We start from the raw sequence: 26,231 nt of genomic DNA on the forward strand, positions 1-26,231 counted from the left end.
TTGCATGCACCAGGATCCCATATGGGCGCCGGCTCGTGTCCTGGCAGACCCGCTTCCCATCCAGCTCCCTGCCTGTGGACCGCCCAAAGCCTTGGGACCCTGCACCCGTGTGGGACCTGGCTGCAGATCGGCTTAGCTTTAGCCCTTGCGGCCACTTGGGGAGTGAGTGAATCAGTGGACGGAAGATCTTCCTGTCTGTCTCACCTCCTCTCTGTATATCTGAATTTCCAATAAAAATAAAATAAATTTTAGAAAAAAAAACAAAAAGAGCCCCAAACCAAAACTGAAGCGAAGGGGACCGAGAGCCCAAGGGAAAACAAAACTGAAACGCAATGGGAGCTGAAGCCTAAAGGAAAGTGACTAACTCAAGGGACCTGGCCAGGGCCAGGGGCCGCCCAAGGTCGAGAAGGCTACTAGGGTTAGAGGTGGGCCTAGGCTGACTCCAGGGGTCCCCCTGCAGAGCCTGTGCCTCTCCCTGATGCTGGACTCTGATCTCTTACCCCAGGGGGAAGTTAGAGCCAGGGCAAGGACACCCCGGGCACTTCCGCATGAACTGCAAGGACAGCTCTTGTTTTCATTCTCTGGGGAAGATCAACTGGGACTCTGTGACTTACTGTCTCCTTAGCCACCAAGCCAACATGTCACCTGTGGGGGCAGGTGAGCCGTGTCATGGTGGATGTGATGGGAATGTGGGAAATCCAGGCCTCTTGCACCCCTCTTCCTCTCCCCCGTGCCTCCCCCACCAGTGCTGCAGAACTGGGGTGTGGCTGCGGGAGTGGCAGAAAGTATGAAAGGATTTGATTTCTGGGATTTTTCAATCTAGCTGAACTTGTCCAACAGGCATCCCCTGAGTCCTCATTTGTGTCAGGCACTTGGAATTTTCTTGGCTGAATAAGAGGAGAAAGGCTTGTCCTTGCTGGTCGGAGTCACAGCTGTGAGAGTGGATAATCCACCTTCCAAAAATGTATGATCAACTTCCCCCTAAACACACTGCAGTGTGCTTCCAGACGCGTGGTCACTGCCCACACTGCCTCGGGCTCTGTGCGGGTCCCCCCCAGGCCCTGGAGATACACAGGCACCCTTGGAGAGTGTTCGAGATTGCCATGACTGCCACATAACCCAGCCCTTGGGTGCTGTCCTGGGAACTTGTGAGTCTGACATTTTTAAAGACAGGAATGGTGCAGATAGAATTAATTAAATTAGACGAGAGTGGGCTGAAAGCCAATGATTGGTGTCTTTTTTTTTAAGGTTTATTTATTTGAAAGGCAGATTCTAGAGAGGGAGCCATCTTCCAAACACTGGCACCCTTCCCAGATGGCTGCAATGGCTGGGGCTGGGCTAGGCTGGCGTGAAAAGCCCCTTCTGGCTTCCCCTGCGGGTGGCCCCTTCGGCCATCCTCTGCCGCTTTCCCATGTGTATATGCAGGGAGTTGATCAGTAGAGCAGCCTGGATGTAAGTCCATATGGGATGGCAGGGCTGCAGGCTGCTGTTTAATATGCTGTACTACAGCACCAGCCCCAAGTGGAATCCTTAAAAGGAGATTGCAGAATATCCAGGGGAAGGCACAGGCAGGACTAGGATGACGTTGCCGGAAGGCAGGGAACTTCCAGCCCTCCAAGAGTTGGAAGAAACAAGGAAAAGTTCCCACCTCACACCTCTGGCAGGAGCACAGCCCTGCAGACACCCTGACTTTGGCTGCAGCCTTCAGAACGCCAGATGATGCGTTTCTGTTGTTGAGGCCCTGCAGCCCACGAGGTTCACACGAGGGCCGGAAGGAACAGCGACGCTTTGGGGTGGCAGTGATATGATGTCACAGGAGGAGGAAAGTGTCACAGGGGCATGAAACCAGCGGGATTGGATTAACCTTGGCCAAGGGGTTAGTGGGCAGGTGTGTGGTCAGACAGAGCTTGTCTGATGCCCCAGGTCTGGGATAGGTGAGCCTGGGGGAGCTGTGGCTTCTGAATATGCAGGAGGAGGAAGATGCTGTGTCTTGTCCTTGTCACCATCCCCTAAGCAACCTGGGCAACCACTGACCACACGTCCACAGTGCGTGAGCTGCGGCAATGTGCCTGGAGTTGATTTGCGAGGTCATTGTGGCTCCTATGGGGCCGGTGTGTGCAGTGGTTGCGTGTACACCTGCTCTCAGAGGGGCTGGTTGGAATGCTGGCTGTCCTGCTTCCTGTTCCAGCTCCCTGCTGACGCGCATACCAGGAGGCGGCCCTCGCCATCCCCGTGGGGACCCGGCTGTGGCCTGACACAGCTCTGGCTGCTGTGTGTGCTTGGCAATGAACCAGTGGATGAAACATCTCTCTATGTCTCTCTCTTTCTCTCTGCCTTTCACGCACAATTTGTGAAATTAAAAAAAAAAAAATACAGAGCCATTTTATAGAAGGGGCTTGAGCAGCTGTGGGGTTTGGTGTCGGGGGCATGGGAGGGGGTGGCGAGGAGGGGAGTAGGGGTCCTGGGGCCACTCCCTGTGGGTACCACTCCCTGTGGGTACCTGGACACCACTATAATGGCTGCAGTGTGACCACAGCCACCATGTGGCTTTGGCCCTTTGAGAGTCTCTCATCTGGACAATGAGCTCACCAAGCCCCTTCTCAGCAGGCCACCGTGAAGACCATGTGAAAGAAGGCATCGTTAGAAGCACTTGGCCCAGCACCTGGCACCTGGCACAGATTCAGTCCGAGCCCTGGCAGGCCTGTCCAGGCTTTCAGCAGGTCTGTTTTACCTGCTGACCAGTCAGTCACCATCACATGATGCCACTTTCCATCCCGGGACTGTCTCTTTGGTATTTATGCATCTTCTTACCAGAGGGCAGAGTGTGATTCCTACACGACAGAGGAGAATCTTGTCTGTGCTGGGAGCCCGGCACCTGCTGATGAAGTGCACGGACGAGCAAGCGCACAGCGCATGTCTGGTCTTGCATGGAGTGAAGGCAGCCACGTTCACCCAGTGGCGTTCCCTTTTTCAATCCCCGTTCCCAAACAATTGCTTTGTAATTCCTCTGCAGTCCTTGCTGCGGCCAACAGTTTCGTTGCCTTCAGTTTTAAGCCTGTTGGGGCAGAACTCGGCCTCCCTGTTGGGAACCACGAGACTGCCAGAAGCAGGGAGCTTCGTTCTTGCAGCGGAGGGAGGCTGTGCCGGGTGAGCCCTGGACCTGGGAAGGCATGTCCTGCCTCTCTCTTGGTCCTTTGCTCTCTCCCTGTAGGGTGTCCACGGGGTTGAGTGGGATTTGTGATGTTTTGGCGAGTTAGGTTAGCCGGAGACATCACCCGCTTCTGGCCACACCACCGCACACGCCCTCACTGGGTGCACATGGTTCTCTGGAGTCTGTCTCTAGTGACCTCTGCCCTCCCTGCAGACCCAGGGGTCAAGCAGTGACATCCAAGTTTCTAGAATAGTCCTGCCTGGAGCTGCCTGGCTTCCCGCAGTTTCCGGGGAATGCAGATGCTATGGCACCTTTGGTAGGCAGGGTGAACCTGCCAGTTCTTTGTCTCTCTCTTCACCAGACTGCATGGGTGGGCACGGCCAGTCCTGACACCCCTGAGCCTAAAGGAGTGGCCATGGCATCCGGGCCTCCGGAGCTGGTCCCGGGAGAAGCCCAGGACTACGTGCTGTCCTCGGGAGCAGTGTCCTTTCTGACCGGGTTGTCTGTAAGTGGAGCATAGACCACATCAGTAACTTGATCACTGCAGCCCTTTGGGCTCTGGCCCTGGGGTGAAGTTCAAGTCCCCCTCGGTCTCTGTGACAGAGGACTTGGGGACCTCTTCTTTTCCTTCCAGCCCCAGGCCCCTCAGGCACTTCTTCCAGTGGGCCAGGCGGTGCTGGGCGGAGGAGCGGATCTCGCCACTCCGCAGGGCATAAATGACAGGATTGACCATGGAGTTGACGAGACACAGCATGGAGCAGAAGGCGAAGGCCTTCTTGACCTGATTGCTCATCGTGGCCACCAGGCTGTGGGCCATGAGGGCCAGGACTGGGAACCAACATATTAGCAGCACCGTCAGCACCAGACCCAAGGTCTTGGCCAACCTTACGTCCAGCCGCATCCGAGCCATTCCTGGCACCTGCCGGTCCTGGTGCTCAGCCAGGCTGGCCACATGCTGATGGGCCTTCCAGAGGACATGCCCATAGGTGCAGATGATGCCACAGAAGAGGCAGGCGATGAACAGGAGCCAGCTCAGCAGGTAGTTGTTGGGGATCAGTGGAAAGAGCTCAGAGCAGGGACTGGGACAGCAAGTCCACCCCATGAGAGGCAGGTAGGACACCAGCGCCGAGAGGACCCACATGACGCCCAAGGTCACCATCGCCCTCCCACGGGTGAGCAGAGCTTTGTAAGTAGCTGGGTAGCGCAGACAGAGGTAGCGGTCAATGGCGGTCAGCAGCAGGCTACCCACAGAGGCTGTGAAGGTCAGTGTCACGCTGCCAATCTTCAGCAGGAAAACACCGTCGGAATCCACACCATGGAACACGTGGAAATTCACGAAGTTGCAGGCAAAGATCACGCTGGCCAGGAAGTCGGCCACCGCCAAGCTGCTGATGAACAGGTACGAGGGCTTCCTGCGTAGGCGGTGGGAGGACAGAATCAGGTAGAACACGGCCAGGTTTTCGAGGGCACTGAGCAGGCCCAGGGCGGTGCACAGAACGGCAATTGCTACCTTCTGCGAGTCGCTCAGGACCATGTACTGCTCCATGGAGTTGAACTTCAAGCCAGCGACGGAGTCGTTGGCTTCCTTTGAGCTCCCACATTGCTCCATGGGGTGGGCTTGTGGGCTTCCACTGGGTCTGCCAAGAAGACCTCACTGTAGCACAAGAAGAGAAGAGACTCTGTTAGCGTGACAGTGACCACACCTGGTCAAAACTCTGCGCAGAGAAGGTGCTGGAAAAGCAGCTTGGGCATGGTCCACCTGCAGTCTGGCGTTCTGCGGCAGGAGAGGGAGCCAGGCCCGCCCGGGCTGCTTTAGGGGAAGGAAGGGAGGACGGAGATCCAGCAAGTCTAAAACTGCCTGTAGGCTATTTGGTCTTCCGTTTTCCAAAACACAAATTCTAAGAATTCCCTTTGAAAGCAAGGAGTCAGGGAAAGCAAAAGCGAGAAGTGGCATTTGGGGTGACCAGCACAGGCTTTCTTTTTCTTGCCCTGACATTGTTTCTGTTTTTGGTAATAAGATTTTTTTAAGCTTATGTGGAAGGCAGAGGTGCCAGGATCCAACGGACATCTTTCATCTGCTGGTTCACGCCCCAGCGATCAGGCTGGAGCTGGGCCAGGCTGAAGCCAGGAGCTTCATCCAGGTCTCCTGGGTGGGTGCAGGAGCCCAAGTGCTTTGGCCATCCTCTGCTGCCTTTCCAAGCACAAAGGCTGGGAGGTGGGTTGGGTGCAGGATGACTGTGATGGAACCAGCCCTTGGACATGGACTGTGAGCATCATACATTGTGAGTTAACCCTTTGTGCCAGAACACTGCCCTTGAGATTTAATGACTAGTTTTAAAAAAAATATTCATTTTTATTGGAAAGTCAGATTTGCAGAGAGAAAGAGAGATGGAGAGGAAGATCTTCCATCCACTGATCCACTCCCCAAGTGACCTCTGCAGCTGGAGCTGAGTCAGGAGCCAGGAGCTGCTTCTGGGTCTCCCATGTGTGTACAAGATCCCAAGGCAGGGGCCCAGCGGCGTGGCCTAGCAGCTAAAGTCCTCACCTTGAGTGTGCCGGGATCCCATATGGGGGCCGGTTCTAATCCTGGCAGCTCCACTTCCCTTCCAGCTCCCTGCCTGTGGCCTGGGAAGGCAGGAGGTGCCCTGAGATGGGTATCCTGCCACATCTGATCAAGCTCACTGCTGAGTGCAGACAGAAGCCAGTGTGAGCTCTGGACACTGCTGCCCAGTGAGTGACTCCCAAGCCAGCCTTTCTCCCATGGACGCCACTGCTGCCCACCTGAAGGGGCTGAGCTAACTTTGTTCTCTCTTTTTTTCCTTTCTCTCTCTCTCCCTTCCTCCCTCTTTTTTTTCTCTTTTTAAGATGTATTTTTATTGGAAAATCAGATTTACAGAGAAAAGGAGAGGCAGAAAGATCTTCCATCCACTGATTCAAGTGGCTGCAATGGCCAGAGATGAGCCAATCCAGAGCCAGGAGCCAGGAGCTTCTGCCTAGTGTCCCAAGCAGTTGCAGTGTCCCAAGGCTTTGGGCTGTCCTCTACTGCTTTCCCAGGCCACAGGCAGGGAGCTGGACGGGAAGTAGAGCAGCCAGGACACAAACCAGCACCCCTATGGGATCCCAGGATGCAAGGTGCCGTGACGAGTCCTCTTCCTCTTTTTCTTTCTTTTGAGAGGCAGAAACAGGGACAGAGGATGAGCTCGCATCTGCTGCACACTCCTCCCATGCCTGCAACGGGGCTGCAGCTGGGAACCAGACCTCATTCCAGGTCTCCCACAAGGGAGGGACCCAGTGCCTTGAGCCTCCTCCCTCCCAATACCTACCCCCTCCCCCTGCCCACGGTCTGCTTTAGCAGGAAACTAGAGTCAGGAGGCACAGAACTGAACTCAGCTATGCCAGCGTGGGCGCCAAGTGCCTTTATCCTCACACAACGCCCACTGGAGGGCCGAGCTGAGCCGCCCTCTGCACCCTGCCACTCAAGCCCCTCCCTAGGTTCCTCCCTGATTCTCCCTCCAGCCTGGGCATGGTTTACCTCTTGCAGAGTCCAGTCTGGAGGAGGGTCATGGTGGGCAGTGGCTGGCATTTGTGCCTTACCCAGGCCTGCTGTGGTCACTGACACGTGGGCACTGTCTGAAGAGGGTAGGGGCAGGAAATGTGGGTGTTTGGATGGAGGACCCCAGAAGACAACAGAATGTGCACGACAGGAAGCCAGCTCTCTGTCCTCCTTGGGGCAATAGAGACTCCTTGGAGGTCAGAACATCCGGGTCTCCCGATGGGGGCCTCCTTCCAGGGCAAGGCCCGAGGCTGCCTGCCACATGCAGACCCTTGGTACCTGCTCACTGTTGGCACCATCCCCAACTCTGCCTCAGTTTACTATGTGACCTGGAGACAAGTCTCTTCAAATTCCTGGACCCCTTTCTCTTTCCTGTGAGATGGCAAGTAACAGCATCTGTCCTGTTCTCCTTGGGAAGGCCACATTGGGGCGCGAAGAACATGTGTTGAATGCAGCACTTGGGATACCCCCAGCCCTTATCTGAGCGCCTGGGTTCAAATCCCAGCTCTGCTTCTGCTAATGAATGCCCCAGGAGGCGCCAGGACTTGCCACACACATGGGAGATCTGGGCTGAGATCCTGGCTCCTGACTTTGGCCTGGTGCTGATTGGGCTTTGGTGGGCGTATGTAGGGATGGAAGCAGCAGGTGGAAGAGCTCTTTCCCTGTCTTTGTCTCTCTGCCTTTCAAGAAATAAGTAATCCATGAAAAAACGAAGGAAGGCCTACTGGGCCCTCCCCCCCATAGGTTTGAAACCTTGATGTATGGGTCATCCCTGTCAAAGGCCACTGAAGGCTTCCTATGCCAAGAAGGTGGTTGTTGGGTTAAAGAACCATTGGTGGAGTGGACACAGTGGTGCAGTGGGCCAATCCTCTGCTGGAAAGCACCACCATCCCACATGAGAACCTGTTTTTTGTTCCACCTGTTCCACTTCCCATCCAGCTCCCTGCTTGTGGCCTGGGAAAGCAGTGGAGGGCGGCCCAAAGCCTTGGGACCCTGCACCCGCGTGGTAGACCTGGAAGAAGCTCCTGGTTCCTGACTTTGGATCAGCTCAGCTCTAGCCATTGCAGCCATCTGGGGAGTGAGTTAGCGAATGGAAGTCCTTCGTCTTTCCCTCCCTCTCTGTACATTTGCCTTTCAGATAAATAAATAAATCTCTTCAAAAAAGAACCACTGATGCATGCAGAAACATTTTGTGTCCTGACACTGTGCAAACAAAGTTTAAAAGAGAACCAAGGGCTAGGTGCTCTCCTCCCCAGAAATGTGCCCAATCGCTCTGGGACTGGCACCTGAGGCTGCCGCCTGTTGCCCCAGCTCACACCGAGTTCTGGGAAAGCAGCCTCGAGGCCTGGGAAACAACTCAGGAAAAGGTGTGCCTGGGGTTTTCCGGACCGAAGTGAAAGTGTGAAGTGAGAGTGCACGGTGGGCAGCCGCCCGCCCTGGCTGCTGCCTTCAGTCTTCCCCTGGGGCGGGCATTTGGCACTGCGCCGGACTCGGATATCCCATATCACGGCGCCTGGGTAGCAATGCCACCTCCAGCCCTGGGGCCAGCTCCCTGCTCACGCAGCACCCTGGAAGTCAACAGATGATGGCTCAAGTTCTTGGACCCCTGCCACCTATGTGGGAGACCTGGACTGAGTTGCAGGCCCCCTGAGCTTTGGTCTGGCTATTGTATGTTCCTCTGGCTCTTGGACAAAATGAAAAGACACTTTTGAAGCCTTTATGGGAGCTGCAAGGTGGAGGAGATTGACTGTTGGCCTGTGCCCTGCCGGCAGTGGGTGCCCAGTGTCGCTGTCATGAGCCTCTCTGTTCATGGGAGTGGGGACACCTAGGCTCCCGCCCCTGATGGGGGAGGGAGGACTCTGCCCAGCTCACTTCTCCCCTGGGGTCTTTGTTTTCTCATCTTCGAAGCAGGAGGGCAACAGGGTGGTCTCTAAGGTCCCCCTTAGAAAACTCAGCCCTGTGGGTCCCAGACTCACAGCTTTGCAGCGGACAGTCTATGTGGCCTTGGGGAAGCCACCTGCTCTCCAGGAGGCTGGGTGCTCAGTCCTGCTGTTGGGAGGGTCTCATGGGGCTTTTTTCTGTATTTCTGTTCCTAGACCCCATCTACCTTTTATCATCAGTGTGGCAAGGTTTTGGGGGCTTTAGGGCTGTTGGCTGTGATCCTTCATCCTTGTCAATTTTACATCTATTTCTTTAGCAAAGGCCACCGCCTCCAGGAAGTCTTCTCTGATATCCCCTCCAGTTGGGTGAAACCATGTGTGTTCTACTACCCATGTTGCTGTGTTCACCAGGTGCTGTTGGTGTGTCCTGAGCCTCAGCTGGAGAGACGGAGCCAGATCCGGAAGTACAGTCATCAAAAACAAAAAATCACCTGGCACAATGTTTGGCCCACAGTTGGCTCCTGGTGGGAGGCTGTGGAGGAGGGCTGGAGCTAAGCTAGTCACCCCTTATGGAGCTGCAGCCCCGTCCAGCCAGGGGAGACGACCAGTGGCCCTTAGGGTACACCTCGGCCCCATTCCAAGCCTGCAGCAGCTGTGGTGCCCAGACCCCAGGTTCGGTCCGCCAGAGCCTCACTGCAGGGCTCACTCCAGTGCTCTGTGGACCAGGCTTGCTCATAGGTGGGGGAGGCACAGCAATGGCTCTCAGCAGATCAGGAACTAGGAGGCAGGCGGCCGGCCTCCTGGGCCTTGTGAGCTGGGACGCCATGCCTCAGGAGGATTTGGTGGCACCCACGGGGCTGGAATCCAGGAGTTCATGGATAGAGGTGAAACACACAAAGTCCCCCTGGGGCCAAGAGGTATGTGGCTATTTGGAAATGGATGCTTCGAATGAATGGATGAACAAACGCTAGCCGGGGAGAAGCGAGGGCTGTTGCCTCTTTACTCCAGCCACTGGCCAGCTCAGCACTCCTGGGGCCATGCAGGCTGCACGGGGCTCCGTCCTTGCTGCAAAGTCTTTTATTTTTCACCGCTCTCACTCATCAAGTAACCACAGCAGTCCTTTTAGGAAAGAACTCACGAGCTGGACCAAGGGACCGTTAGTAAATGCTCATTCCTTTTTTGCATGTTCGTGGGTTAGACAGCGGAGCCCCACGTGGGACTCCCCGTCAGGCTGCTGTACAGTTCCCACATTGCGGCCGCCCTGGTCTCTGTGGGGTCACCACCTGCCATAGACTCACTGCTTCTCCCTATTCCTTCTTGTTTATTTCTCCAGGGTCAGATGGAGCTAGATGAGGGCTGAGTGTCCAGGTCTGGGGCTGCCCCTTCACTGGGTTCAGCCCCCAGCTCTGGCCCACCTGGGCTATGGGACTTGGAGGCAGGTCACTAGGCCTCTCAGCTGTGGTACCCCCACCTGTGAGTGGGGACGCTTGCTCCTGCAGCCCCAGTGGGCCTAGTACATCGTGACTCAAGACTCTCATGGCAGTGGCTTGGCTGCCTGGCTGAACTGCAGGGCAGGAAAGGGCCCAGGTGAGGAGTCGGGGGCTGGGGGTCCAGACCCTGGATGCGTCGCTGGTCACCTCTTGTGAAAAGCTACTTGCTCTTTCTTGTCCAAGAACTGCCACTTAAAAGGAAGACTTGCGGGGAGGGGAGCTGGTAGGTTAAGCCTCTACCTGTGATGCTGGCATCTCATTTGAATCCCAGCTGCTCCAGTTCGAGCCCAGCTCCCTGCTAATGCATGTGGGAAAGCAGTGGAGGATGACCCAAGTGCTTGGGCCCCTGCACCCACATGGGAGACCCCGAGAAGCTGCTGCCTGCTCATTGGCTCAGTTCTGGCCGTTGTAGCCATTGGGGTGGGGGTGGGGAGCCAGCAGATGGAAGAGCTCTTGTCTGTCCTTTATCTGTAACTCTGCCTTTCAAATAAAAATAAATATTCTTTATATTTTCTTTTTTAAAAGATACCTAACATTTTTAACAATTCATGCTTAGCAGTTAAATGATTTTTTAAAATATTTTATGTTGTTGGGTTTTTTTTTTTTTTTTTTTTTTGAAGGGTAGAGTAACGGAAAGAGGGAGACAGAGATTTCAACCTGCTGCTGGTTCACTCCCCGGATGGTCACAACGGCTGGAGCTGAGCCGATCTGAACTCAGGAGCCAGGAGCTTCTGAGTTTCTCATGTGGATGCAGGGACCCAAGGACTTGAGCCATGAGCAGAAGGCTGGATCAGAAGTAGAGTAGGTGGGACACCAAGCAGTGCCCATAAGGGATGGCAGTACTGCAGACAGAGTATTAGTCTGAAACACCACCGTACTGGCCCCTAAATCTTAAAAGGAGAGAGATCTTATGTCATTTAAATCTCAAAATAGCCCTACCAAATAGGTACTAATTACTGCCATTGTTGGTTTTTTTTTTTTTTTTTTCATATTGTATGAAAGAGGAAATTGAGGCCCGGAGATTCTAAGCCTCCTGCTGGGGCCTTAGGGATCCCTGTCCTGCAGTCCCAGGACGCCACCCTCTCACTTGGAATCCCTTCCCCCACCTCCAACTAAATGCTGGGTATATGAAGCAACCAGGTCTTCCCCGGGATGTTTTTGCTGAGTCTTCTCCCCATCTTCTTCCTCTTTCCACTATCCTAAATGTCGACCACTTCCCTTCCAGAAAACAAGCTAGGAATAGCCACGATCACATCACCCTGGACATGGTCTAGGGAGATCATGGCTGCTGTGTTGGGCCCATGGCACGCCCCGGAGCAGGCGAAGCCAGCAGGTGAGGCCCCGTGGTGACAAGGCTGTGCTGAGTCAAGCGACGGGCAGGCCCTTGCCCGGGACGCACAGGCCCTGACAGTGGCCATCCTTGTCTCTATTCCAAGGCTGCATCACATCTGTGTTTTCATCTCAGCAAACTTCTCCCAGGTGGGAGTCTACCCCCACACCCCCACCACCCTCATGGCTTTCCCAGAGGCGCTGTTGGTCCGGCAGGGGGATGGTCCTCGGAGACTGTGTGCGTTCCCTCTTGGCTCAGCTGAGTGTTACAGCTCTAGCCCTTGGGCCGACCCTGGCTTTGTGACTGCTTCTCCTCAACTGCCTCATCTGTAAAGTGAGGACAACAACAGTGTTGGGATTCCCAGCGAGGTCCTTGAGGCCCTGCTTACTGCAGTGCCCCAGCGTGCACAGCCCTGTTGAGGTGGCGTTCACAAAAATTTTAAAATTCGTACACACGCAACGGTTCCTCTGCGCTTTCTCAAGCTCTTTCCTGTTGACAATGAAAGAAACGGTGTCCTTTCTGTGTGCCCTTGGGTCACAGAGGGAGGGAGAAAGTAGCAGGGAACCTTGGCCACAGGGGGAGAGGATAGTGTTTCCATTCACAATGTTTGGGGTTGAATGACCAGGAGCCAGGCACGTGTTAGGCAGCTCAGCTTATGATTAACCTGACCAACAAAGAAGTCCTCCCTGGCAGGCGGTGTAGCAGTGCAGCACATTACACCGCTATCTGCAATACTACCAGGATCCTATGAGTGGCTGTTTGAGTCCCGGCTGTTCTACTTCTAATCCAGCTTCCTCCTAATGCACCGAGGAAGACTTGAAAGATGGCCCGAGTGCTTGGCCCCCTGTAGGAGACCCAGCTGAAGTTACTGCCTGGTCCAGCCGCAGTTCTTATGGCCATTTGGGGAAATGAACCAGGACGTTGAAGATTTCTTTCTCTCTCTCTCTTTTTTTTTCTGCCTTTTAAATAAATGAATACATCTTAAAATAAGAGCTTCCTTCGCTCCATCTGTTTCCTGAGGAGGACAGGAGATGGCCTGGGCCACAACGTGGACCACCTCCTGGGAGAGGGCCTAGGGCCCAGGTGCCTGAGATTTGTGCCAGTAGGAACTGTCCTGGGCTGTCGCTGTGTCTGAGCCTCCCAGGAACCCCTGCCTCTCCCAGACTTGCTCTGGATTCCCACAGATGGCTGCTGGCATGCAGTCTGGCTTTCTTATTCAGTTGGCTTTGCACGCCCCAGGAGCTCTGGTCGCAGGGGGTGGGAGGGGGGCTTCCCTGACCTCAGCATACAAATTACAGGGGGTGGAGTGGGGGAGGCACTGCCTTTGCAGATTGTGCAAAGGAGCGGAAGGTACCCAGGTGCACGTGAAAGATGAGTCTGCCTACTCCAGTGAACCAAGCAAAGGCCTCAGATACTCCCAGAAGGGAAAAAGCGTACAGCTCTTCAGAGTCCCCGGGGCCCTCGCGTGTTGGGCCAGCAGGCCATTCACACCTCTTCTGTAGATCCTGATCCCGCCCTGCTAGTCTACACCAAAGACCAGCTCAGTATGCTGCCGCAGCTCAGCTTGATAAGGCTCATACTGCCTCCCTGCTCACAGTCTGGGAAAAGCATGGAGGATGGTCAAGTGTATGGGCCCCTGCCATGCCCATAAGACTGGACAGAACTTCTGGCTTGTGACTTCAGCCTGGCCCATCCCCGGCTTTCATGGCTTTCAGAAGAGGGAATGAGTGCATGGAAGATCTGTGTGTGTGTGTGTGTGTGTGTGTGTGTGTGTGTGTGTGTGTGTGTGTGTCTGACTCAGAAACTCTGAAAGAAAGAAAGATAAAGCATAAAAGGCAGTCCGCACCTGGCTGCCTGCCATCACGACCCGACTGGAGAGCTTGCCTGCTGGCTTCAGCTCCGGGAGGAGCTGGTTCCCTTCTCAGTGTGTCTGTCAGTGTCAGGAAGTTCTCTGAACTTGGAAGTTGTGCAATCAGCCACATAGAGCAGTGCGGAGGTGTTGGCAGATTTCAAAAGCCTGCTTGCTACAGTTGACACAACTCTTCTCAAACTTTGGTCTCAGCACCTTAACTACCTTAGATGTTAGCGGGATCCCAAAGAGCCCTTTTTTGAAAGGTGTGAGTTGCAACTGCCAATATTTACTGTATTAGAACATAAAATAGAGGGTCCGGGGAGGGGAAGAGAGGCTGGTACTGTGGCTCACTAAGCCTCTTCCTGCAGTGGTGGCATCCCATGTGGGTGCTGGTTTGAGGCCTAGATGCTCCACTTCCGAATAGCAGATGGCCGAAGTCCTTGGGCCCCTGCAACCATGTGGGAGAAGTGAAAGGGGCTCCCAGCTTTGGGCCTGCTCAGCTTCGGTCATTTTGGCTCTTCAGTGGATAAAAGATTTCTCTCTCTCTCTCCCTCATCTTACTCTGTGCCTATGACTTTTAAATAAAGAATAATTTTTTAAAAAGAACAAACTAACTGGGAACATAGAAACGTGTGTTTAATAAGGTTTTTATGTGTTTTTGGAGTTTTATTTGAAAGGTGGGGAGAGAGACAGAAACAGAGTCTGAGAGAAATAAAGAAATCTTCCGACCACTGTCTGACTCCTCCAGTGTTCCTATCACCCGAGGCCATGGCAGGTTCTGAAGCCAGGAGGCCAGAACTCCATGCGGATCTCCCAGCTGGGGACAGGAGCCCAAGTGCTGAAAGCATCACCTGTTGTCTCCCTGAGTGGGTATCAGCAGGAGGTTGGAGCTGGAGCTCAAACTCACGTACGCCTGTGTAGGAACAGCTTCCTACCTCCTGTGCCACATGCCTCTTCCCAGCCTACTGTATGTTAATAGCAGTAACATGGCATAGCACGTTAAACTTCCACCTGTGTCACTGGCATCCCAGACGAGTGCTCCTTTGAGACCTGGCTGCTTCATTTCCAACTCAGCTCCCTGCTAATGTAGCTGGGAAAGTAACAGAGGATGGCTCAAGTGCCATGGGAGACATGAAAGAAGAAGCTCCAGGCTCCTAGCTTTGGCCTGGCCCAGCCCTGGTCATTGTGGCCATTTGGGGAGTGAACCAGCAGATGGAAGATCTTTCTCTCTCTCTCTGTAACTCTGCCTTTCAAATAAAATAACTCTTTAAAAAGGAAGATAACTTTTCTTTTAGCAAGCTTCTTAGCTTATGAGTAGCCATGGGGATGCTCCCACCTGCTCTGTGCACAGCCCGGGTCACTATGTCACTGCAGCGAGAGCAACCAAGAATGAACTTGCACTGTGGCTACATGTGTCCTTTGTGGCAAGTGCGACAGGGGAATGAAATATGCACTTGTCCTTTTGGAGGCGTGAGGGAGTTACAAATCCATGTTTTTGTTGTTGTTGTTGTTTTTACAAATGTTTTCCTTGACACAAATACTAAGGGGGTATATTTATGCAGTACAAAGTGATGTTGGGCCACAAGTGTCAGCGTTGTTAAAGGGCAGATCCCAGCGTGGCACCTGCATGGCCACATGCAGCCTTCCCTGACTTCCAGACCAGTGTCCAGGGCTTGGGTGTGATCGAAGGACTTCCCCAACTAAACAGGCTCAAGTGTGGTGACGTCATTCCCACGGCGAAGTGTTCCCAGGGAAGAAGCCTAAACCCACCAGGCCCTTGAAAAGTGGCTGAGACTAGATAAGGTCACGTCCCACGAAGCTCTCGTGAGTGAAGCCTGGCTTTGTAGGCTGATGGAAGGGGGTTGGCACTGTGGTGCAATGGGCTCTAACTCCAAGTTACCTGCAGGTGCCAGCTGGAGTTCTGGCTGCTTTGCTCCCTGTTCAGCTCCCTGCTAAGGTACCTGGGAGGGCAGTGAGAGATGGATTCATGGGAGAAACCCAGATAAAGCTCCTGGCTTCTGGCTTCAGCCTGACCCAACCTGGGCTGTTGTAGGGAAGTAGGTCAGCACATCAGATTTCTCTCTCTCTTTCTGGCTTGCCCCCTCTCCCTGCAGCTGCCTTTTAAATACATAAAATAAATTTAAAAAATAAGAGTGCGCACTCCTTGTCTCTCTCCATGTGCCACCTGTGTCTCCCTGGGACTATGAAACAAGAAGACCTGCCCCAGAAGGGGCCTCCCACCTTTGAACCTTCAGGGCTGCGAGCAGAGTAAATCTCTTTTCTTTCTAAAGTTGCTGAGCCTCAAGGTTTTGGTTATAGTGATACAGAATGTGATACACTGCTCTTCAAAGTAAACTGTCATATTATTTTTAAAAATCTAAAATTTATTTGTTTGAGAGGCAGAGAGACATAGACTGACAGAGGTCCTGCTCACTGGTTCACACCCTAAATGCATGCAATAACCAGGCTGGAGCCAGGAGCCTTGAGTGCCTTCTGGGCCTCCTGTGAGGGGGACAGGAACCTGAGAACTTGAGCCACCACCTGCTTCCTCCCAGATGCACCCGAGCAAGAGGGATTGGAAGTAGAGCCAGGACTTGATCCCGGGCACTCCAGGATGGGATGTAAGTTACCAATAGGTTATTTAACCACTGTGCTGAGCCCCCACCTGTATCTTCACTGTCTTATAGATAAGGACCATCTATAGCCATACCACCCTAAACGCACTCGATCTCGTCTGATCTCGGAAGCTAAGCAGGATTGGGCCTGGTTAGTACTTGGATGGGAGACCTTATAGGCAAGGACCCTGAGACTGAGCCAGAATGGATGTGTAAATTGCAGAGTCAGAATTCCAACCCAGGCCAGTCAGGCCGACTTGGAGGCAGATCTGTCAGTGGAAGGCAGGCAGGCTGGATGGAGGGGTTTGGGGTCTCCTTCTGCCTCCTGCTTCTAGTCTTAAAGACCCCCAGCAGTCCCAGCAGCTGCTCGGGAGGAGTCAGAGTCTGCTCCCATACAGGGGGGCTGCTGGCTGCTCTGTTCGCTGCTGGATGTGCTCTATTTTCCAAATTTATTTTTGAGACAGACAGAGAGATCTCTCATCTGTGGGTTTACTTTCCAAATGCCCGCCGCAGTGGAGCTGCTCTGCTGTTGGAGCTGGGAGCCAAGAGCTTAGTCCAAGCCACCCACGTGCAAGACAGGGACCAACTACACTATCCATCACTCCTCCCAGGGAAGCTGGTGGCAGAAGCCAGAGCCAGGAATTGAATTCAGGGACTCTGATGGAGTCAAGAGGAGGTGTCTCTACCACTGAGCTAAGCACTGCCTCCCACTGCCTCCCACTGCCTCCTGCCATGTGGTGGCCGCTCAGCACCTTTGCTGTGGATGACTTGGTTAAAGTTCTCTGTGACCCACGTAAAAGTTGTCAGAGGCTTTGTTTTCAAGATTTCCCAAGGCCCCAAAAATAAACATATCATTTTATTCTAATTTCCTTCAACTTTTTGAAGTCCCCTCATATTAAAAGCAGTGTCAGGTCTTGGCACTGTGCTGCAGCAGATTAAGGTACCACCCACAGCACTCAGAGCAAGCCTGTCATTCAGGACTCAGGGATCCTGAGGTGTAAATGCTGGGTAACCACCTGTGGAGCCCCATTCACCCCAACATCGCTGAAGTCTGAGTCAGTGTGTGTGTGTGTGTGTGTGTGTGTGTGTGTGTGTGTGTGAGTGTTGTCAGGGAGTTCGGGGTGGCTGTCGCTATCACACCTGGAAGTGGCCAGGTACCTGTTGTTGTCTCTGGAAATGGAAGTTTCCACCAAAGCAAGGCTGCCGTGGCTTGAATGTTGGTTTGCGAGACCCCCCTCCAAAGGTTTGCAAGAAGCCACACTAACAGGGGCGGTACCAGGGCCTGGCAGGCTAGGCAGGCACGTGCATTGCCAACATCCAGTATAGGAGTGCTGGTTTCAGTTTCAGCTGATGCACATCTGATCCAGCTCCCTGCTCGTACTCCAGAAAGCAGCCAAGGATGGCCCAAGTGCTTGGGCCAGCCACACGGGAGACCTGGATGGAGTTCTAGGCCCCTGGCTTCAGCCTGGTCATCTCTGGCTGTTGTGGTCATCTGGGCAGCAAACCAGCAAATGGGTCTCTTTTTTTCTGATGGCCTGTCTCTCTCTTTCTCTACCACTCTGCTTTTCAAATAACCACAAAAAAATCTTTTCTATCAGAAAGGAGCACAACTCTGGGGATGAGAAGCCCGGACGATAACAAGGCCTTTTCAGTGGACGTGGCCAACCACCAGCTGGACATTCTGAACGCCCTGGGGTTTCCTCCTTCAGCTTGGCCAGATCCCAAGGGGAGGGGTCTGGCCCGGGCTGGTCTGCGGGAGTGGGCAATGCTATTTGGGCTGGTTCCCTGAATAGGGGGGCAGGAGGCAGGGGTGGGGGTGGAGACTGAGGTGGGGTGCACTTGGAACACTGGTGATTATGACAATAGCTGGAAATGCAAACTGGATGCCTATTTTATAGTGTGTATCAGGTGCCATTCTGCACGCTGGGTGCCATCACTTGTATGACAAGCCAGTGAGCGACAAGCATGGCACTCATTTCACGTGCAGCCGTGAAAGCTGACTATGGGGCTTCGGGCTGCTAAGATCTGCCAGTGGTGGCAAAAGGGCTGGAGGGAACACAAGGACACCTGGCAGAGGTTGCTGGACAAATGGAGGCTGGGGTGGGCACTCGGGGCGGGGGGTGAGGAGTGGCTGGGGCGTTGATCTGCTAGCACATTCAGAAAAGACATCAAGTTCCCATCTCTGACCCGGAACTTGGGATCGAGCCCACCTGCACGGCTACCTTGCAAGGTCACGTGGTATTTCTGTTTCCTGTTTTTGCTCTGTGGTTTATAGGTGAGACCAAGTGGGGCTAAGAAGGCAGTACACAGACAAAGCGGCACGAAGCAACCCAAGTCACAGCTGTGAACTCTGATGCTGGCCTTCATGAAAGCTGTGGGTTTTGGGGACCAACTGCCTCTTTGCCTTGAACCTCCGTGTCCACATCTATAAAATGAGAATCAGGGTAGCTTCTTCACTGAGGGCTCGGGGATGGCGGTGGTAGTGAAATGGGACGTGGCAGAGAGGTGGTGCAGCACAGGACCTGGCTGCCTTCGGGAACATAGTCCATGACTGTCACTGTTAAGTTTTCTGCGTGTATATCTTCGTGCCCAGATCCAAGTCTTCCACGGTGAAAAGGCCCAGCATGTGTGGCTGGGCTAGCTCCCTCCCAGGCTCACCTGACTTGGGAACTGTCTCACCAGGATATGTCACCTTACAGACCTCAATGGCGGGCAGGGGCCATTTCCTAATCTTCCAAGGTCCATGAAAAAGAAAGTGATTTAAAAAAAAGAAAAGAAAAAAGACAAAGGAAGTGATTTAAAGTCAGACAAATGGTCAGTGAGTGGATCATCGAGAAGTTTCTCTGGCAATGAAGGTTATCTCATTTTGCTCTCTCCCTGCTGTGCAAGAGTCAGACATTCTTGGTCTACTCTTAACTCAAGGGTGTGCTCTGAGGTTTTCCCTGGTCCCTGTAAAGGGACCAGAGAGCAGAATTTTTTTTTTTTTTTTTTTTTTTTTGTGAGTTGCTGCCTTGACCTCTTGCCTTCGGGGTTTAAAGAGGCATTTTATGCCTTAAACAAGAGTTGCCCATTTGCCACAGGCTGAGAGCTCTGGGGCCAGCACCTGTTCAGGCCCTGCAGGTACATGTCATCTTGGTGCCCAATGCAGGAAAAGCCTCTGTTGAGAGACAGAAGGAAGCACTCCCTTCCTCTGGCTCATTTCCCAGATGCCCCCAGCAGCTGGGCTAGGGCAAGCCCAAGCCAGGGACTGGGAACTCCATCCCGGTCTCCCATCGGGGGCCAGGACCTCCAGGCCTAAAGCCCAGCCCTTATTCCCCCCTCTTTAACACTGCTTGGACTCCAGGGAAGTATTTGCATTTCCCTGATGCGTTGTGTGGGAACTTTTCTCACATATCATTTGTGAATCCTGAGGCAAACTGGCAGAGGAGTTCTCAATCCGTCTTTTCTGCATTCCTTTCTTTTAAAGATTTATTTTTATCGGAGAGGCAGATTTACAGAGACAAATAGAGACAAAGAGAAAGATCCTCCATCCGCTGGTTCACTTCCCGGGTGGCTGCAACGGCCAGAGCTGAGCCAATCAAGAACCAGGAGCTTCTTCCAGGTCTCCCATGTGGATGCAGGGTCCCAAGGTCTTGGGCCATCCTCTGTTGCTTTCCAAGGCCATTAGCAGGAAGCTGGATGGGAAGTGGAGCAGCTGGAACAGCAACTGGAGCCAAATGGGAGGTCAGTGGCCCAAGGCAGAGGATTAGCCAATTAAGCCATTGACCCAACCTCTATCTGTAGTTCTGACCTTGGAACTCCCTAAACTTCCTGTCTGCTGTCATCAGCTCATTTGGGTATGAACGGGACAGTATGAGACCAATAATAACAAGAGAACCTGGGCGGGGAGCCCCCCTGTGAGGGTCAACCTGCCTGTGAGTTGTAACTGTGGTTTGATGAGCACTGTTGCTTTTGAATTTTCCGTTTGTCCTGGGAAACTCTCACGCTGAGAAAAGCCTCTTTTAAATATTCAAAGAATTATATTGACTAATTTTTGAAAACTCGGAAGCAGGTGTCAAGACCTTTGAATAATTTGAAGCTCCTGGAATTCTCCCCTTGGGTGTGACAAGCTAGCAGAAGGCAGGCTTGGCTCCTGTCTCTCTGTGTCTGAGTCTCAGAGGCCTCATCAAATGCACATGACTAAGATTGCCTCCATGGCGGCGGATGCATTGTAGTGGGCTGGGGAAACACCTGCTTGCTTCTCCCAGGGGTCTAGTAGGTGCTCAGCAGGTTCCCGGATCTCTCTACGCCCCCAGGCCCCCATCACACCCGGGGCAGATTTTGGGGGGCGGGGCGGGGGACAGAAGACACCCTTGGCGAGATCCAGCAGGGGACCGTGACCGCAGCTGCGGGGCCTGAAGAGGAACTCTGGGGCGGCCCCAACCCCTAGGGAGACAGTTGGGGGGGGGGAGGGAGGAAGACGTGAATACAGGACCTGGGGGAGGGGAGGAGAAGCCACAAAATCCTGAGTGTCCAATTGCAGGGTCACTTGTAGGATGGCCTCACCAGCCTGCTGCCCGTGTGCGTGGGACTCCCGTGTGCGTTGGCTCCCCGCAGCTGCACGCACACAAGCCGGTCTCCCTCATCACCGTGGGGCTCCTCCAGCCTGGCCTGCCGCGGGACCAGCCGCTGTCAGTGCCCGCGGGGTCTTGGCCACGGGGGGGTGGGGCAGGGCACACGCTGCTGGGTGAACTCCTTCTCTGTCTCTACGGAGAAGAGAGGGGCTGGTGTGACTGTTTTTTTGGGTGCTGCTGGCTATGGGCTGAAGCCCCTGTTCCGGGTGATACTCCTCTCTGGGTTAGGTCAGCCCTGCAGCAGAGCTGGGGTAAGTGCCCTGGCTGTGCCCATGCTCCCACCTTGCCCTCTGGCTCTCAGGCCGTGGCAAATCTCAGTTTCCACTTTGCAAATGCCCTCATTGACCGGAGCGAGGATTCAATGAGATAATGCCATGATGTCCCCATCACAGGCTGGGAAGGTCCAGCAGGAATGGTTATGGAAGCAACACCACTTTGACTGCTAGGTTGGGTTGCCCAGTCTGGGGAGGGGGCGGAGCCAGCCACAGACGTGATAGGCAAAACACGACAAGTGATACAAGCAGATATGACAGTGGTGGCCGTTTCCTCAGCCCAGCTGCGCACTTCAGTGCTCTGAGGTATTTCTCACACCTACACACTTCTGCCTGCTTATAGACCCACACCCACCTGGCACGATCCTCACCTGGCCAGTGTGGGCGGTGGGAAAGCTCCCAGGTAGATCCTGGGGAGGACTGACTGGGGCGAGGTCACAGAGCCCTATCGTGCAGTCACTGCTTCCTCCATGTTGACTTGAGAAGTCTTATATTTTTTTAATTTTGACAATCTTTACATAGGTAATTAGGGTAAAAAGGGTCAAGGGCTACAGGAAAGTGGAGAAGACTATTATTTTTTCCATATTGTTTCCTTCATGTTTAAAGGGGGGTATTAAGGGAGAAGGCCCACCCAATTTCTCACCCTCCCCAGGTCCCGAATGTAGGGCATTGCTACTTGAGAAGTCTTAACGGGGGGCTGGCACTATGGTCTTGTGGCACAGCAGGTATAGCTGCTTCTTGTGAATCTGGCATCCCATAGGAGTACCAGTTTATGCCCCAGCTGCTCCACTTCCAACCCAGCTCCCTGTCAAGGCCCTTGGGAAAGCAGCAGAAAAGGACCCACGTGGGAGACCCAAATGAAGCTCCTCGCTCCTGGCTTTGGCCTCATTCAACCCCAGCCATTGTGGCTACAGATAAATGATCTTTGTCTATTTGTTCCTTTCTCTTTGTAACCATGGCTTTCAAAATAAATCTTTAAAAAATTGTTAAGAAGGAAACAAATTAAGCACCTGCTAGCGGCAGGCTGGGAATGAAATTATAGCTTCATTTAAGAGTTCAAGAGGCTGAGGTTCAGTGATGTGACTGGGCCAAGGTCACCTGACCTTGCATGATGGCAAGTGGTCCAGTGGGGGACAGTACACGCCTTGGGGCCTGCAGAGCTGACCTCAGCTCCCATCAGCACCACTATTCCTAGGTCAGGTGATGCTGTGACTGCCTGGTCTGCCTTGTCCTTTTCTGGAAGGTAGGGCCGCTGTGCCCCTTCCACAGTGCCCTGTGGGTCCAGGGCTTTCCACCAGGTCAGGTAGAAAACAAAAGCTCTTCAAAGACAAGCCTTCTTCCCATCCTTTGAGCAGAGCAAGCTGCCAGGTGGGGAGGGAAAGCTTGTGCATAGCCACCTAAAATCAAGGGAAGGGCAGGGCGGTCACAGGCAGGGGAGGGTTGCAGGCCAGAGGCCCCTGCGTTGCAAGGGAGCTGGGCTGGGCACCCTGGGGGATGAGGGCTTCCTGTGGAAAGTCACCGGGTGACCCACCTTGGGGGTCATGGTGCCAAGTCTGGTCTTCAGGTCTGCCAGAGAAGTGGCTGAGTTTGGGAGGAAGGACTCTGTCAGGACCAAGGGCATCCATTGTAAGAAGGGCCTGGGCCTGGCGCGATAGCGTAATTATTAAGGCCCTTGCCTTGAACACTCTGGGATCCCATATGGACGCTGGTTCTAATCCTGGCAGCTCCACTTCCCATCCAGCTCCCTGCTTGTGGCCTGGGAAAGCAGTTGAGGATGGCCCAAAGCCTTGGGACCCTGCACCCGCGTGGGAGACCCGGAAAGAAGTTTCTGGCTCCTGGCTTCAGATCAGCTGTTGCGGCCACTTAGGGAGTGAATCATCTGATAGAAGGAAAATCTTCCTCTCTGTCTCTCCTCCTCTCTGTACATTTGCCTTTCTGATAAAATAAATAAATCAGCCTTGCTGCTTGCGAGCCTGAGGACTGATGTCCAGTGCTGGGAGTTGAGTGTGGGTGGGGGAGGGACTGAGGCTTGACTGCCTGCCAGCTCTGTAGGGTGAAGGCTCCAGCAACACTGAGTATACTCCTGTCAGAGGGCCTGTGCTAGGAACAGAAGGTGCAGGAAGACAGTGCTGGCCGGGGCTCCACTCCAAGGAGCCTGGCTGCCCTGGCTGCTTGAACTGCCTTGGCCCAGCCTGGCCCTCACAGGTGGAAAATGACACTGACAGGACTGGTGTGGTGGCATAGTGGGTTAAGCCACTGCCTAGGGGAGCAGCAGGAGATGGTCCAAGTGCTTGGGCTCCTGCACCCCTGTGAGAGAGCCGGATGGAGTGCCAAGGCTGGTCCAATCCCAGCCATTGTGACCACTTAAGGAGTGAACCAGCAGACAAAAGACCTCTCTTTCTTTCTCTGTCACTCTTTCAAATAAATAGGTAAATCTTTAAATATATCACAAAAGAAAGAAACTTATGTGGGGCCAGGGGCAGCTTAGGGCCCATCCCTTGGAGCCACGTATGTGTATGGGGCTGGGGGCAGGGACTGGGGCGCCATGGGTGGGTAAGGGGCTGGGGACAGGAGTCTGGCTGCCGCCTGAGCTGCCCAGCAGGCTCACTGATCTGTCTGACTCAGGCTTTCCTGTTCTCAGGGTGTCTACACGCCCCATTCATGCAGTACCAGCCCACGGCCTCACTACATCATCGGCAGTGGCCACAAGAGCAAGGGCAAGCAGCACAGGCTGCACTGCAGCCGACCTCAGGCCCAACCCAGGGACACTCATGCTGGGAGGGATGCTCTGGGTGCAGACTGCCCTGAGAGGAAGCTGAGAGTGAGGAGGCAAGTGCACGGACTGACCTGACAGTGCGTAGCTACTGGCGGCCGAGCCGGGATTCACCCCGGGGCCCCTGCAGACACCATCTTCTACCCAGTGGCACCTCCAAGGCACTGGGGCCCTGGCTACCCAGGCAAACTCTAACAGCACGCAGCGGCCTCACCCTGTGCCTCAGTTACCCCATCTGTAAACCCAGGGCCCTGGGCTCACCAGGTAGTCCCTCAGGCCGCTGCCATCCCTGGTCTGCCCTCTCCAGGCCCACCTGGAGCAAGCATCTTGCGAAGCAGCACAGGGGTTGGTTAGCAGGTGCATAGAGAAGCTGGTGTGCTCAGGCCAGCACTCCCCGCGCTGTAGGTTCCTGGGCTGGCAGCCTCCATCTGCAAGAGTGGATGATGGCCACGGCCTGATGATGGGCTACTGCTACAGCGTACTGCGGAGTAAATGAGACCACAGCAGGTGCTCACAGCATACAGTGCCCGGCATACATCCAGACTGTTGGTAGGTCTGCACTCACCACCTCTCTTTGCCTGTTTCAGGACCTGCTAAGCCCCAAGCAGGTCTACGGCCTGTGTCCCCACATCCCAGGCGTCCTGTTTTGGCATTCGGTTCCTGTCCCAGACAGGGCCCCCGAGCTTCTCAGGTCGCCGCACGCAACAGCTAAGGTAAAGACAGGGGTTTTCTGGAATGAGGAAGAAAGAACCCTCAAATGAAACAACAAGCAAAGTGACTCACGGTTGCTGGCTGCTTTGTGGCTGGGTACTGGGAACCTGGCGGCCGCTGGCTGGCTGCCTGCGTGCCCTCCCCGGCCGGCTGTGGCTCTGGGTCCTGCTCTCAGCTCCTGTGGTCCGCTGCCTGCTGGCCAGCCCTCTCTGGCTGAGTGAGCGTGAGCAGGTCCTGCCTCCTGTCGTTGTCACCACTTCCCCTCTGGGTCCCCGGTGCCACCAGGTTCTTTCCCTCGCAGTTAACTTCTTTCTTCTGAGAAGCTCGGGCCGGGGAGGGGCGCTGGGCCAGGCGTCCAGGGACTTGGGTATTCAGGCAGCGTGGGTGTCATGGCGGGGAGCGACTCACTCTTCCTCCCCAAGTTCAGAGTCCTCATCTGTAGCATAAGCTCATGTGCCAGCCTCCCACAGGTGGCCAGGAGGACATTCCACCCCAACGCCTCTTTCCCAGCATGGCAGAGTTGGCAGATTGCGATGCCTTAGGCACTAGGCAGATGACATAAATGGGTCTGAGGAGCTGTAGGGAGCAATAGAGAGTGGTGGGGATTGTGGACAACGGGAGGAACACGGGGCCCAGGCAAAGGGGGCTAGCGCCTGCCACGCTTTCCCACTTAGGAGTGCAAGTATCTGGAAGCACTGACATGTTTTTCACGAGACACCAGCAGTACTGACTCTCACAGGGCAGCTTCCAATTTCAGCCTGCATAGAAGGTCACATTTTAAAAAGATTTACTGACTTCAGCAACAAAATGATAGTGAGAAAGAGAGAGAGAGTGAAAGAGAGATCTTCTGTGCACGGGCTGACTCCCTAAACAGCTGCAACAGCTGGAGCTGAGTCAGCCCGAAGCCAGGAGCCAGTGGCTTCATCTGGGCCTCTCATGTGGGTACAGGGGCCCCAAGGATGTGGATCTATCTTCTGCTGATTTCCCAGGCACATGAACAGGGAGCTGAATCAGAAGCGGAGCAGCTGGGACTTGAACCAGTGCCCATATGAGATCCCAACATCAGGTGGCTTTTAGCTCGCTGCACCACAATGTCAGCCTCACAAGACCAACTTGTTAAAACTGCTATGTGAAAAGGCCATGTCCATTTTGTGCTTATTAGGGACCAGGCCCCTCCTGGGCAGTCCTGGGCTCAGCAGGCACTCAGGGATGGTGGCTAAGGCACTGCCATGTATTTTCATTCCAGTTCTCAGAGAAGCTATTCCTCTGCTGTCCTAGGGGTGCGACAAGGAGTGCGATAAAGCTGGGGCTCCCCTGGCTCGTGCCTGTGGGTGTCTCATCAGATATTCTCTCTACCCTAGACTCCAAGGCATGTCTCTCTCTGACCAGTGGTTCTCTGGGCAGTGGGGGGATTTTTTTTTTTTGTCATCAAGGTCGAGTTGCCAGATGCCATCAAGTAAGAGCACATAAGACAGTAATATTTAGTCTGTATGCTAAGAAACACACACACACACACACACACACACACACACCCTTCACTTATTCCAGGAAACTTGTTTGATCGGCACCTGCAAGAGGGAATGGAGAATTCTACTGACACCTAGTGGTAGAGGATGAGACTGCTGCTGGCCACACCTCCCCTCGCCCCTCCCCGGTGGCCCAGTGCCCTCTCCTCGGGCTGGTTCACTCTCGCTGCTCCGCTTGCCATCCAGCTCCCTGCCAATGCACCTGGGAAATCAGCAGAGGAAGGTTCAAATGCTTGAGTCCCGCATCCACGTGGGAAACCCGAAGAAGCTGCTGGCTCCTGGCGTCGTATCAGCCCGGCTCTGGCCATTTTGGCCATTTAAGGAGTGAACTAGCAGATGGAGTTCTCTCTGTGCACCACTCTTTCCTTCAAATAAATAAACTTTTACATTAAAAAATACTGCTAAGCATTCTTCAAGGCCCAGGAGAACCCACAGTACCTGTCACAGTACCCACCCAGCGTGAAC

General features: G+C 54.1%; 1 protein-coding gene across 2 annotated transcripts; it reads right to left on the reverse strand.

The window, feature by feature from the left end:
- Positions 1 to 2,402: 2,402 nt before the first annotated feature.
- Positions 2,403 to 24,541, reverse strand: CNR2 (cannabinoid receptor 2). Of its 2 annotated transcripts, none has more exons than XM_040979545.1 (2): positions 24,313 to 24,541; positions 2,403 to 4,805 (listed from the first exon to the last, which is right to left on the reverse strand). In XM_040979545.1, the coding sequence occupies exon 2, from the start codon at positions 4,758 to 4,760 to the stop codon at positions 3,690 to 3,692; it is 1,071 nt and encodes a 356-aa protein (XP_040835479.1). In that variant the 5' UTR covers positions 4,761 to 4,805; positions 24,313 to 24,541; the 3' UTR covers positions 2,403 to 3,689. The 2 variants fall into 2 exon arrangements, with proteins under 2 accessions (XP_040835479.1, XP_040835480.1); XM_040979546.1 differs by lacking the exon at positions 24,313 to 24,541 and adding an exon at positions 13,251 to 13,633.
- Positions 24,542 to 26,231: the final 1,690 nt, after the last annotated feature.

Source organism: Ochotona curzoniae, unplaced genomic scaffold (genome assembly GCF_017591425.1).
Source record: "Ochotona curzoniae isolate NIBS_2020 unplaced genomic scaffold, NIBS_Ocur_1.0 contig_3255, whole genome shotgun sequence".
In the NCBI taxonomy this organism is placed as follows: domain Eukaryota; kingdom Metazoa; phylum Chordata; class Mammalia; order Lagomorpha; family Ochotonidae; genus Ochotona; species Ochotona curzoniae.